The following is a 13,265-nucleotide window of genomic DNA, read 5'->3' as shown; positions in this document are numbered from 1 at the left end:
GCTTTGAAGCTTGAATAGGTGCTATTGATTAGAGAATGGGGAACATTAGACAGCAAGTAGCATGAATAGAGGTACACAGGTTTGAGAATAGGGAATACAAAATAGCTTTTTGCTCTCATAGAATTTTCAAGGCATAAATTAGCAGTAGTTACCCCTTTCTGCCCAAAGATGAAGAAACAAGAAATCCAGAAAGGCAAATTTGTCTTCCTCACTGACAAATACAGAGACGCTGAGCCAGTACTAAAACCCAGATTTCCTGAATCCTCATATAGTCCTTGTCTCTTTCAGTTTCTTTCTCCCTCTGAAGTAGCTTTGACCAAGATCATGTTATTTCTCTGCATGCAGTTTTCTGTAAATGTTATGCTCCCATAAGTGGAACTTTGCTGGTCCAACAACAACTCTTCAGTGTGTCTTGAATTTAAAAGCAGTGGAAAGTTGTAAGCTCCCTTACTTTTGGGACTTTTTTCTTTAAACCTGAAATTTTAATACTGAATCTTCAATTTTCGGTGTCTGCCCTGGTCATTTAAAACATTTGAGGCTAAAGGGGCTATGTTTATATTACTTTGTTTCCTGACCCATCAATGATGGAAGGGAAGCTTTTGGTTCAGATTCTTGTTCTATTTAATCAAAATGCTTATGACAAACATAAGCCTTGTCTTACTTTAAATGATGTTTGATATATACTTTTGCTTGATTCTTATGATTTCATCAATCAGGCAGGATAGGTTGGTATCCTTGTTTTAGGAGCCAAAGAAATGGAGACTCAGAAAAAGGAAAGAAACACAAGAAATGGGGAGCTTAAAGGTAAAACCTGTTGCCATGTTCTACTACTAGTCAGTAAGCAAGGTAGGACTTAAAACCAGTTCTCAGTTATTGAAAGCCAAGGTGTGGGGTGCTATGGCTACCTAGTGTGAAGAACAGAGGTACCTACCCTCATGGAACCTTGGGGGCAGCCTCAGAATCCAAAGTCTACTGAGCCTGTCTAGGCTGGTGGAACCCAGTCATTCACAAGAAACAGTCCCCACCTTGAAAGTTTCTCACTTTCCTTTCTTGATAGGTGCCCCCTCTTTTTCCTGTTTTTCATTTTTCTTGAGATGCTGTCATATTTTAAATTTATTTTTGGATTTGTTTATGGCTCTTTTCAAGTTTGGAGGATTTTAATGGTAAAGTTTACAGGCAACAAAGTGTACAAATCTTATGTGTTATGTTTTCTGAGTTTTTAATCATTGCCTCTTATTTATTAAATTTTTAGTTTCCACCATCTCTTAGGATAATGAATTTATTTAAGAGTGCATCATACTTCATAATGTTATATAAGAATTGTGATTTGTTTAGGATCCCTGACTCTAAAGAGACATTTCCCAATTTGGGGTTGTCAGCTTTTGTCAATAAGGCTTACTTTCTTCTGTCCTTTCCTTTCACTGAAAAGTCCTCATTTAAAAAAAAAAAAATTTTTAGTCATCAATGAACCTTTATTGAGTTTATTTATTTAGATGTGGTTCTGGGAATTGAACCCAGTGCTTCACACATGCTAGGCAAACGCTCTACACTGAACCATAACCCAGCCCCAAGTCCCCATCTTTTTAAGAAGATTTATTTATTCCCTTGATACTTTCAGTTTCTTTTGTATTCAAACCAACTCTTAGGGTATTCCTAACATGTGCTAAGTCAGAACCCCACTCTTTTTAATTATGGGTGGCTTTGACCTAAGAGGGGTCCCCAGGTTCTTCTCTTCCTGATAATGTCTGGTTTCTTGGCCATCAGGACTTAGAGATATCTACAGTGTCCTCTGTCTTCCCACAGGCTTATTATACATGTAAGTGGTAAAGTTCTGATTTTGGAGTTCAAAAACCTGAATTTAAACCTATACTGTTTATTTGAAAATAATATCAGATAAGTCATTCATCCTTTCTGCACTTGGGTCTCCTTTGTTCTTCAAACTGGGATATTCATACTCTTCCTGTCCATACTGATTCAGCTGGATGTCCTAAAGAGCAAATCTTTTAATGCTACAGAGTTCAGTTCAGTAAATGTTTTGGGTGCCTCCTATGTGCAGTGCTTGTGAAGACTCTTTGAAAGTTATGCAACTTACAAGGTAATGCTGTCATAACCAATGTTGGAGATTCTCTTGAGTAAAGGTTACACTTTGTTCCTTCCCAAGACACAGGGTCCATGTTGAAATCTACCTGCCCCTGCTCACATGGAATCTTATTGTATTTTAGTGACCTTAAGTGTGTTGTATTATGGCTTTTGTCCTTTTATGTATTTTCACTATGGACTACAGAAGAAAAATTTGCTTTCAATAAGAAACAGAATACTCGTGGTATTTTTAAAAGCCAGTTCACCTAGTTCTCCTGTCTCCACCCACTATTGTTGAGTGTTGGTTGTGGCTACAGCATTCATTACTCACTGTTTATGAGCATACCAGACAGCCACATTCTAATAAGTCATCTGAAAGGTGAGACAACACTTGAGATTTTTTAAAGTGATGCCTTTGTATAATCTGCCTCAATATGTGAGATCACAAGCATAGCCTGAGAGGTAATAGTCTTTCAGCAGTTAATAAAGCCTTTTATCAGTTCTTTGCACCTAGCTTGATAAGATTAGAATGTATCAGAGAGGAGGAAAATGGCCCAAACACACGATTATCTTGGTACTAATATAAATTTTAGTTAAGCCAACGATACTGTGGCCATAACTCTAGGTCTTAATCAGCTTTGGAAAAAATCTTAGCATTGCTATTGGAGTTCAGTGGTGAAACCTGTAAAAGTTTTCACCAAACCCTTGATTCTGTCCTTAGCCCCATCTCACACTTTATACAAGGAGTGGATTCAAAGCTTTAGCTTCTCTCCCATGTCTTTCAGCTTCCTGCTCCTCACTGCAACTGGCTTCTTGGTGATGCCTCTGTATTAGAGCATTAGTCTAGAGTCTTGACAGATGATTGGGCAGTTCAACTACTAGTTTAGCATCAGGTGAGAAATGCCCATTAAGTGCCTCTTGTTTTTCCATTAACAGCATATAAATCTCAGTCTTATCCAGGCTTGAATACAGCCCAGGAAGTGTGTACCTAGAGGACTCTCTGGGATCTCTGTACATATAAAAGGGTGATTCTTCCCTCCATATTTGAAAATTTGGAGACGTAGTTTTTACCCCTCTGAGTCTGGTAGGGTTTGCTTCCTCACATGCTGGGTAAGAGCCTATCTCTTTTATCCTAGACCTTTGACATGTGTGTATTGTGGGTTTTAATACCTAGAATCATCCAATGAGCTAGATTTGGGGGGGAAGAATTTTTTTTGAATGTAGATTGATTCTGTGATTATGATAGAGGGAACTTATTTTTTAAAGTAAGTTTTATCTCCAGTGAAATGAAAATTGTTGGATTGTCTATAATTGTAGTATAAGAAATACTAAGCATTAACAAGAGACAGATCCCCATTTGGGAGTGAAGGAAGCAGACAGGAAGAGTTGAAATGGAAATATAAAGCCAAACAAAAACCTTATGGTCACAATATTTAAAATAAGTTCTGATATTACAACGTATACAATGTTGAATAAATTAAGACATGGGAATGCTGAGGTAGAAATTCTTATGAGGAATATATGTTTTATTCACTTTTCTGGCTAAATAAACATAGTGAACATTTAACACAAATTTCAAAAGCTGAATTACTCTTGTGTATAAGATCTGCTGTTAATTTTTTTTTTTTTTAATGTGGTGCTGAGGATTGAACCCAGTGCCTCACATGTGCGAGGCAAGCGGTCTGCTACTAGCCACAACCCCAGCCCAGATTTTTTTTAAAAAAGCATTCACTAATAGGTCATGAAATCAAATTGTAAAGAAATGAATTAAAATGAGAAATGTCAAAATGCATCACACACATGGTAAGGGTATTGTTTGTGAAAATCTTTCAAAAATATAAATGTAAAAATATTTTAAACTGTGTTGTGATGTAAACATCAATGTAATTCATATTGTGGGTCATGATAGTCAGTTTCAAAGTTTGTGAAGATCACTGATTTATAGGATAACATAAAATAACAAATTTTCTATGGTCATTAATCAGTATTTATTTTTCTGTGTGAAGATCAGAATTTTGTGCTCTGGATGGTGATTCTAAGCCCTTCTTTAACTATTGGTTCTATGTGGCAAATTGTTGCTAGTAGTTATAGTAGGTTATTGCCAGTGATTGTTTTTAAATCACAAGATCTTTATGTTGGCTAAGATGGAGAGATTAATGTAAAACATCCTTAATAAAGGTATTTTTGCCTTTGCAATATTTTGGACCTGTTACCAGGAAGAAGGAGGAATATCTTTTCTTTCATTACTGAATTTGGAAGTTGCCAGTTTTACAGCCTTTAGATTTTGATTTTTGAATGAAAGACTTCCTGTTTTGTTCTTCATGGTCAATATTCCTTGCAGTTTGTTGACAGATGGTACCCCATTTGGATAGCTTTTTTTTTCCTATTTGGAAGCCTACTACATTGCTTCTAAAACTTTTCCAAATGGAGCAGATTCAGCTATTATTTCTCTCTGCATCTCTGAACATCATCTTTTTATAGTTCTCCTTCAGGAAACACATAATACCTAGTCTAAGCTCAAGAAAAGCAGTTTAAATGGGAAGTAGTTTTATAGAATTGTCCTTCATTCAAGTAATTGCTGTTTCCTATTCTGTAATTCCTCTCCCAGGGAGAGGAAAGCTTTATGCTTTGATCATCAAAGCAGTCTGTTTTGTGCTTTTATTTGTCATTGTGATTTCTTTCAGCCCTCATCAGCATTTATTTTACAACCTGTAACACCAGGTTGTGTATGTTAGGGGTCTGCTAATGTTTTTGTTTTTGTTTTAATAATTTTATTTCTCTAGTAAATGTGTTTTTAGGGAAGAAGATATTTCAGACTTACTGACTTTTATGTTAGGTTCATTTTTACCTTTATTGCTATCATATGAGGAAAAAAGCCAAATTCGTCAGGGCAAAGTAGCCAGATTTTACCTATTTTTGGGTACTAGGAATTGAAACCAGAGGCATTTTACCATTGAGCTATACCCCCGGCCTTTTTTTGTTGTTGTTGTTTTTCATTTTGAGACAGGGTCTCCTTAAGTTGCTTACAGCCTTCCTAAGTTGCTGAGGCTGGTCTTGAACTTGGGATCCTCCTGTCTTAGCCTCCTAAGTTTCTGTAATAACAGATGTGTGCCACTGAGCCCAGCGAGCACTTTAGTTTAGTATTGTGTTTCCTGGTGCATTTGGGTAATGGCAATTGGGATTCCATGACTACTACTGTAGTTCTGTAATCTCAAAGTCTCTAAAAACCAAAAGGCTTCTCTTACTGTTCGGTGACTTGCGGTGACTTGATCTGACCTGATCTGAGCTGACAGGAAACTACTTGTAGCTTTATTAGTCCCATGTGGTATGAATTACCCATGTAGTTCACTGAGGGGGAAAAAAATTCAGCAAGGCATGGTGGTGCATGCCTATAACCAGCAGCTCTGGAGGCTGAGGCAGGAGGATTGCAAGTTCAAAGCCAGCCTCAGCAAAAGCAAGGCCCTAAGCAACTCAGTGAGACCCTTTCTCTAAATAAAACACAAAATAGGGCTGGGGATGTGGCTTAATGGTTGAGTGCCCCCGAGTTCAATCCCTGGTATACAAAAAGAAAAAAAAAACAAAAACAAAACAATGCTTTATTAGCTCCTGTTGATCTTAAAATTCAGGAAATTCTCAAGTTCTGAAATGAGACACAGTAGGTTTCAAATGAAGTATTGTAGATCATTATTACTCCTGGTGATCTTGTTAATTAATTTTATTTATTATGACAGTCTGAGTGTGGAAGTATGAAAGTGACCAGTATGGTCAAAAGAAGGAACATGTGTTTTGGGGCCAGAGAGATAAGCCATAATAATCTGTCAGTCTGTTTGTTCTCTGTAAAATGAGCTATGTACTGTTGCCCTCATAGTTGATATTAGAGATTACATAAGTCAATTCTTGATCAAAGTTAAATTTCTTTCCTTTTTCTTTATAAAAATTTTAACTTGGGCTTATTTATACAATTCCTGTCTTTTAACATATTTTTAACTGTAATGGAACAAGGTAACCATGCTTTTATTCTGTTTTGCAAAATGATATTCATTTTTTCCTTTCTGCTGTCTGTGGTCCCTAGGGGAGCATGTAACGTCAAGGTTTAAGAATGAAGTGGAGCGAATGGGTTTTGATATGAACAACGCCTGGAGGATTTCTAACATCAATGAGAAATATAAGTGAGTTATATGGGTCCCTGTAAACTGTGTTTGACAACCAACACCTTTGCAGAAACCCCAATTCTCATGTGGAAGAACATTTGAACCCAGAATTTTCTTTGAAATGGTTTTATTTATTAAGTTTAACCATATGATCATCAAAGTACTTCTTGAGCCTTTCATTCTGTTGCTTCCACTGGAGTGGAAAGTGATCTGGGAATCTTCCTTTCTATCTCTCCAGGCCTCTGTTGTTTTTGCACATGCATGTCTAGATCATATTGTGTGTACCTGTAGGTAAGCATTATTCTCATCATCACTTGGCATCACATGAGAATTAGGATCAATGAAAAGCAGTGACAAAACCTTCAGAAACTAGTTTTTGTGACTCTAATTTCATTGTGAATCTTATGAAATGGACACAAGTAATATTCTGGTCTTTTAATATGTTGATATAAAAGTAACTTCATAGTCATAATCATTTCCCCATTAAATATTCATGTAATAATTATTAAATATTTAGCTATTACTTGTTTTCTTGAAACATGTAAGTGCTTTGGTGGGGAGAAGACAGTTAACTACTGTGATTTCAGTTATCTGAGTTTCTGTAAAACAAAATTGTCCAGAAAATTTAAATTAATATATCCTTTTCTTAAGTTTCCTTGCAGCACTAATCATCCTTTGGTTCTTTGAGCTGCCTCACTTTATGATAGCTATTTTCCTGGTCTATTTGTGTCTGACCATCACAGTATTTCATTTTTCATTGAAAAAACTATAGCTTGTTACTGTATACAGCTTTTTTTAAAAAAATACTTTTTTAGTACTAGATGGACACAATACCTGTATTTATTTATCTTTATGTTGTGCTGAGGATTGAACCCAGGGCCTCACACATGTACTCTACCACTGAGCCACAACCCCACCCCTGTATACAGCTCTTAACATGGACCTCACCCATGGAGTTAAAAGCCTGGGTGTTGTGAAGAATCAGTCTGCAGATCTGTCATATCTTTACTTATTCTCAGTGACAAGTCACAGCAGAGAAGGAGAGTGAAGACTGGAGAAGGGAGAGCCTTAGAACCCGAGATTACTATAGGCTTTGCTGATTATAACCCCCCTTTTCTAAAATGGAATTGCTTACTCAGAGTGAGCAGCTAGTACTTGCTTAAGGGCTGACTTCTGGATAATGTAGTACCTAAAGGACAATGAGCATAATGTTCAGAAAAATTGGTGAGTCAGAAACCTGAATTAAGCTAGGCACAGAGGCATATGCCCATAATCCCAGTGGCTTGTGAGCCTGAGGCAGGAGGATTGCCGAGTTCAAGGCCAGCCTCACCAAAAGCTAGGTGCTAAGCAACCCTGTCTCTCAATAAAAGAAAAAAGGGCTGGGATGGGGCTCAGTGGTTGAGTGCCCCTGAGTTCAATCCTGGGTACTGCGCAAGAATGCGTGTGAGCATTTTAAAGCTCGTATATTGGTCATTAGGAAAATAATAGGTTCATTATACATTGTGCAGGTGTCTCTCTCTCTCTCTCTCTCTCTCTCACACACACACACACACACACACACACACACACACACACACACTTAATTATTTAAAAACAAAATCCCTAATATGGATTTAAAAAATTAACTTCTTGTCTTTGAGTCTACTAGTTCCACTCTAAAACCAGTCTTTGGGTCATTGTAAAGTTGTATAAAAGGAAGAATGAGAGCCAAATCTCTTGAGTTTAAAACGGAATGAAAGGAATGAAACTCATGGTTAGAATATTAATCATGATCATTGTGTCCCAGGTTAAATTTATGGGGTAGGTATTAGAAAGTTTGTATAGCTGCTCTTGATCATAGCTGTTTTCGTAGTTTAGTGGCTTTTTAATTCGTGATACTTTTGTCTTCTGGAAATTAAGAAAACGGTTATCATAAGGAGAAGGGTGCAAAGTGATCAAAGTCTCCAATTCCCAATCCAGTGCATTTTTCTATTTCTTCCTCTAATGCATAGAATAGTCTAGAGTAGAGGGTGGTGGTGGTGGAGGTGGTAGAGTTTGTGTGTGTTAAGATTTGGATTAAAGTCTGTGGCAAGCTTCACTATTAAAAAGGAAGATTGGGTTACCCACAGAGAGAGACTGTCCTGTAAATACAAAGCTGTCAGAAACACAGCTTCCTGTGACACCAGCTTGAAGGGCATGCAGCTAACGTCTTCTCTTAAAAAAAAAAAAAAAAAAATTTTTTTTTTCTTCTTGAATATAACTTGTTTTGAAGTGTGTTTTATAGACATTATGATTATTAGCTCATTCACATTACTAACTTGGCTCTCAAGGAGACTGTGAGTGTGCACCTACACTGGCATGTGGTATTGTTTCTTTATACTCATGGCTGCTCCTGTTACCTGTAATTAGGACAATCTGTTTGGTTCAAATCAAAGAATGAATTACTCATAAGAGGTCTTTGGAAACTTGAAATTGTGAACCTTTATCCTTTTTCACATTTCCTTCAACAAAAGTCTGAATGACTAAAGGTCTGTTAGAGGTGAACCCCCTGCCCCAATAATTGGGTCTTGTGTAGATAGAAATTACCTATGTATTTCTTACAACAGAGAATTATGATAAATAAGGAGAGTGCCCCTCAACTCCCCTACATCTTGCTTTCTTGGATAGATTGCCAGATTCTCAAAGGTAACATCAAAAGCAACAATCCAAGAGATATATAAGCAAACATTTATCGTGCTTCATTCTATTGAGACCAAAACTCAACTCATGCCTCCTTGCCTTTTAAGTGGTTTTGTAATAGCATGATCAGAATCTCTGTGCTGGCTCACCTAGTGTTTTTCCCTCCCTTCCCCATCCCCCTTTTCATCTTTCTTATTAGGTTATGTGGTAGTTATCCACAAGAGCTCATAGTGCCTGCCTGGATCACTGATAAAGAGCTAGAAAGTGTAGCAAGCTTCAGGTCCTGGAAACGTATCCCTGCCGTTGTCTACAGGTAAGTGTAAGCTGGATTAGCCCCAGCTTTGGTTGGTGCTACTGCTTGTTCGTTGCTTGTGGTCTGCTGTCTCTGCTGTTGCTAATCTAGGGAGGGAACGGTTCAGAGAACTTTCCAGGCAAGTCTGTGCTTCCTTATTGCTAAAGCTGCTTTTCTAGTAACACACTGATAATGCATCCTGTGCATTAGCTGGTGATTCAGTTGACACTGATGAGAAAATTTTAGTAGAAAAGCAGATGGACTTGTTATTTCAAGATCCTTCCTAGTTCATTCTGTGAGAAGATCATGTGCTGGTACTGCATTTAGCTTTAGATATTAGCAGGGCTTTTGGAATGAGAGAGGTGAGTCCTAGAAATTGACTCTTGAGAATAGTGTTGAATCATCTGTGATTATCTTTGTGATTGACACTTTAGCATGAGGAAGAATTTTGTTTTGAGAGAGAGCATTTAGAGAAAAAGGGTGGGGCTGAACTTGGTTGAAGATTTCAAATATCCATGCTGTGAGAACCAAGGAATGCAAGTTCTAGAAGGAGATGGTAGAATGGTGATGGAGTACAAGTTTTGGAGACACAGACTGGAGGTCAAGCCTATTCTGACATTCTTTGCTGTGCCCTTGAGTAAGTCTCCTAGCTGACCCCAGTCTTTTCCTAATGAGTAGAAGGGGAATGATAGATAGGTCTTACTTTGCAGATGTACTGTGACATCTGAATGAGGGCCTATAAACACTGGGCTTCTTCTTTAAGAAATGTTTGGAGCAGATTGTAGATTGTATACTTGAGCCCTGCTAATTCAGTGACTATCTGTTTTTATACCATCATGTTAAAATTTCTAGGAAGTAATTATTACATCCTATAGCATTCTCCATTTCATTTTTCCACTTTACAGACTAATTGGTCCAAGTCAATGCATTAGTTAGAAACTCTCTGATGCCAGGAGGCATTCCACTGAAATATCAAGGTTGTAGGAAGGGATTTCTCTCCTTATGGAGATCTTATGGAGATAACCAGATTTTCATTTAGTTCATTGAAGGCAAATTCTGATGCTCACCCTGAATACAGATGGAAAGATTTTTGCTATGGCTCAGTAGAACCCATTAAGTTTTCAATCTCAGTTTTCATCACTCTTATTTTTAGACAGTCCTAAAATAGTAGGTCACCAAATTTACCTATCACTCAAGTGGTAAGGATGACACAAGAATTGGAGAGCAGTAAAAACTGAAGGGATTTCTGACTCTTAATCAATGATCAGTCCCATTAGAATGGGGAAAGAAGCCAGCCATTGCTCTGGCCAGCAACTGCTTTAGATCAGGCATTTGCAAGGATTGCTGGCTTTGAACATAAGGGGGAAGTACTCTCATTTTCTAAGTTAAAGGCTGTGATTGAATCTCCCTTTTGGCAGAGAAGCCTAAGAATACTAGTTGAAGGAAAACTAGAGTATAATAAAAATAAGAAGCCTTTTTTTCTTTTCTAAAATTTGTTCTAGAGGGCATGAACTCTAGGGCTTTTTTCCCTTTGTAGAGACCATAAAAGTGAAAACTCTTACTTATAGTTTTTCAGAGAAAGTCTCTCAAAAGATTACAAATGAAAGTTCATGGTATAGCTTTTGTAAAGCCAGATAGGTTTTCTGGAACTGGTTGTTCTGTCTCAGAACATATATCTTTTTTAAAAAAATGTATTTTAGTTGTAGTTGGACACAATACCTTTATTTTATTTATTTATTTTTATGTGGTGCTGAGAATGGAACCTAGCAGCTTGCTCATGGTAAGCGAGTGCTCTACTGCTGAGCCATAACACCCCAGCCCCAGAACATATACCTTTTTTTTTTTTTTTTATGAATTGACCTTGTTTATTTGGCAGTAGATTTTGATATTTCTTTTCTGTTAACTTGTTATGGTTAATTTAAATTTAACTTATGTTGAATATTATATAAAATACAAAATTTAGACTAAAATTACTGTTTTGGAATCTTGCTTAAAAATAAAATTGTAATTTCTCCTTTATATTTAGTGTTGAAACAGTAAAATTAGATGAAAGTTAATTTTAAAGCATCATAAACCTTCTAATTCTTTAATATTAAGAAAGTATACTAATCATAATCCAGAAAATTTATATGAAAGAAATTTTAAAAGTTATTTATAACCACATCAGCTATTATAATATAGGAATATTTATGCCCACTCTATATTATAAAGAATGGTCTTTACTTGTAATCATTGATACACAATTTTATATGTGGGTAAAATTTAATAATGGAATTTTATTTTTATTTAATAATGGAATTTATTAAATTCCATTTAATAATATTAAATGGAAGCATTTAATATTATTCATGTTTCTAGGTGTTTTCACAATCATCTATTTTTAATACACCAGTTAATCAAGTGGATTAATAATATCGTTTAGCTGTTTTTTTGATTTTAGAAAGGCAAACTTATAATTCCTGATACACATTTCATTAGTTTTTGTTTAATGACTAGAAATCCTTATGTCTTCAGAAAATATTACATATTCATTGAAACACACTACCTATCTAGTGATTTATTATATATCTACATCATATTTATTAGATAAGAATTCCAATTACTTTTATGTAATAAAAGTAAAAAGGAATTTTGCATGTTGGCTATGTTTCACTTTATACATTATTTTTAGGCCTTTATAGAATATAAAACTTAGAAAAACATTCTCAACTAATATTCTTATTTGATGTAAATGACTCAAACTAGAGAACATATATCTTTTATCTGAGTGCCAAACTGGGTTGCTACATTAGTTGGCAGCTTTTTTTTTTTTTTTTTTTTTTTTTAAGGGATACATGAAGTATGTTTGGGACACTCTATCACTCTCTGTTCTACCAGCCTAGGTGGCAGAGTGCTTCTGAATATGACAGACACCAAATTCAGTAAATGTGTTATACGTGTGTGTGTGTGTGTATGTGTGTTATATTTTGTATTTTGCGGTAATGATTCCTGAGGTTGCCAGTAGCCAGTTACTTGATAGCTGATAGCACCATGCTGAACCAATACCTGATTAGGGCTTTCTCCTGCTGTGATGAGAGAACACTTAATTGGATTTATAACTAAAGACAGAGATTGCTCTAACATAGCAAGATGGTGCAAAGAGCACCGTCTGTAGTGCGATTCACAGCTCCCCACTTTGTGCATGTGGTGATTATTAGTAACTCCTAATCATGTAGAGGGCTTGCCTAACCTATAAATTGGGGATACTTCAAAACAGTTGTTTCTGTGTAAAATTGAAGCTTTCAGTGTTTTAGTGAGGCTCATCCATTGGCTATCTCAACTTCTGTAATTTTCCTCGTTCTCTTTATTGAAGTGATAGAAATACTGTTTAGTTAGTGAGTTTTAACTGTAATGTTTGAGTTCTCTTTCATGAAGTCTAAAGCATTTTAGAAGGCAGTAATCCAGTTGAAATATAGCCAGTGACCCTTAAAATCCAAGACCTAGACTGAAAAGTGCCATCTACTGTTCCTCTTGGGCAGTGCTGGGAAACATTGTGGAGGAAGAGGATGCTCAGGAAAGGTCCCACCAACCTCTTCTGTGAAGATTTGCAGTCATTTGCCTCAGTGGTTACCCAGTGCCTGTTATTTGCAAGGCATTGTTAAAAAATCAATGAGGTTTTCTTATCTTTTCTTTTTCTTTTTTTTTATTTTATTTGTTTTTGGTACAAGGGATTGAATCAGAGGTACTGCTTTACCACTGAGTTTCATTCCCAGCCCTTTTTTTTTGAGACAGGGTCTTGCTTAAGTTGATTAGGGCCTCCCTAAGTTACTGAAGCTGGCCTCCTTGCAAACGTGGGATTCTCCTGCCTCAGCTTTCTATGTGGCTGGGGTTAAGGTGTGAACCACCACACCTGGCCAATGAGATTTTATGTCCAGTTTGTCTTCATTCAGCACATGAGCCAGTTCAGGGTGTTAGCAATATTTGTCTCTCCTGGTGAGGGAGGATTTAAAAACTATAAGTAAAGTGGTAGTTTCAGGGAATTTGATTACTGCCAAATTGAATTTATTGCTCGTGAGCTTTAGGATTAAAAACAATAGTCTTTCTCA

General features: G+C 36.5%; 1 protein-coding gene across 7 annotated transcripts in view; it reads left to right on the top strand.

Moving 5' to 3' along the window:
• The window catches only part of Mtmr3 (myotubularin related protein 3), a 127,294-nt gene that overhangs the window by 93,295 nt on the left and 20,734 nt on the right, over nt 1-13,265 (top strand). For 6 of the 7 annotated variants that reach the window (XM_071614849.1, XM_071614848.1, XM_071614847.1 and 3 more), the window contains 2 exons: nt 6,152-6,248; nt 9,088-9,201. In XM_071614849.1, coding sequence (XP_071470950.1) covers nt 6,152-6,248; nt 9,088-9,201 — 211 coding nt within the window. Of the gene's footprint in view, nt 1-2,892; nt 2,973-6,151; nt 6,249-9,087; nt 9,202-13,265 lie in introns of those variants that run through there. The other variant, XM_071614851.1, reaches the window with a different exon arrangement.

The sequence above is a fragment of the Marmota flaviventris genome, chromosome 1 (assembly GCF_047511675.1).
Source record: "Marmota flaviventris isolate mMarFla1 chromosome 1, mMarFla1.hap1, whole genome shotgun sequence".
In the NCBI taxonomy this organism is placed as follows: Eukaryota; Metazoa; Chordata; class Mammalia; order Rodentia; family Sciuridae; genus Marmota; species Marmota flaviventris.
Note: the sequence above shows the minus strand (reverse complement) of the source record. Positions and strands in the feature narration are given on the sequence as shown.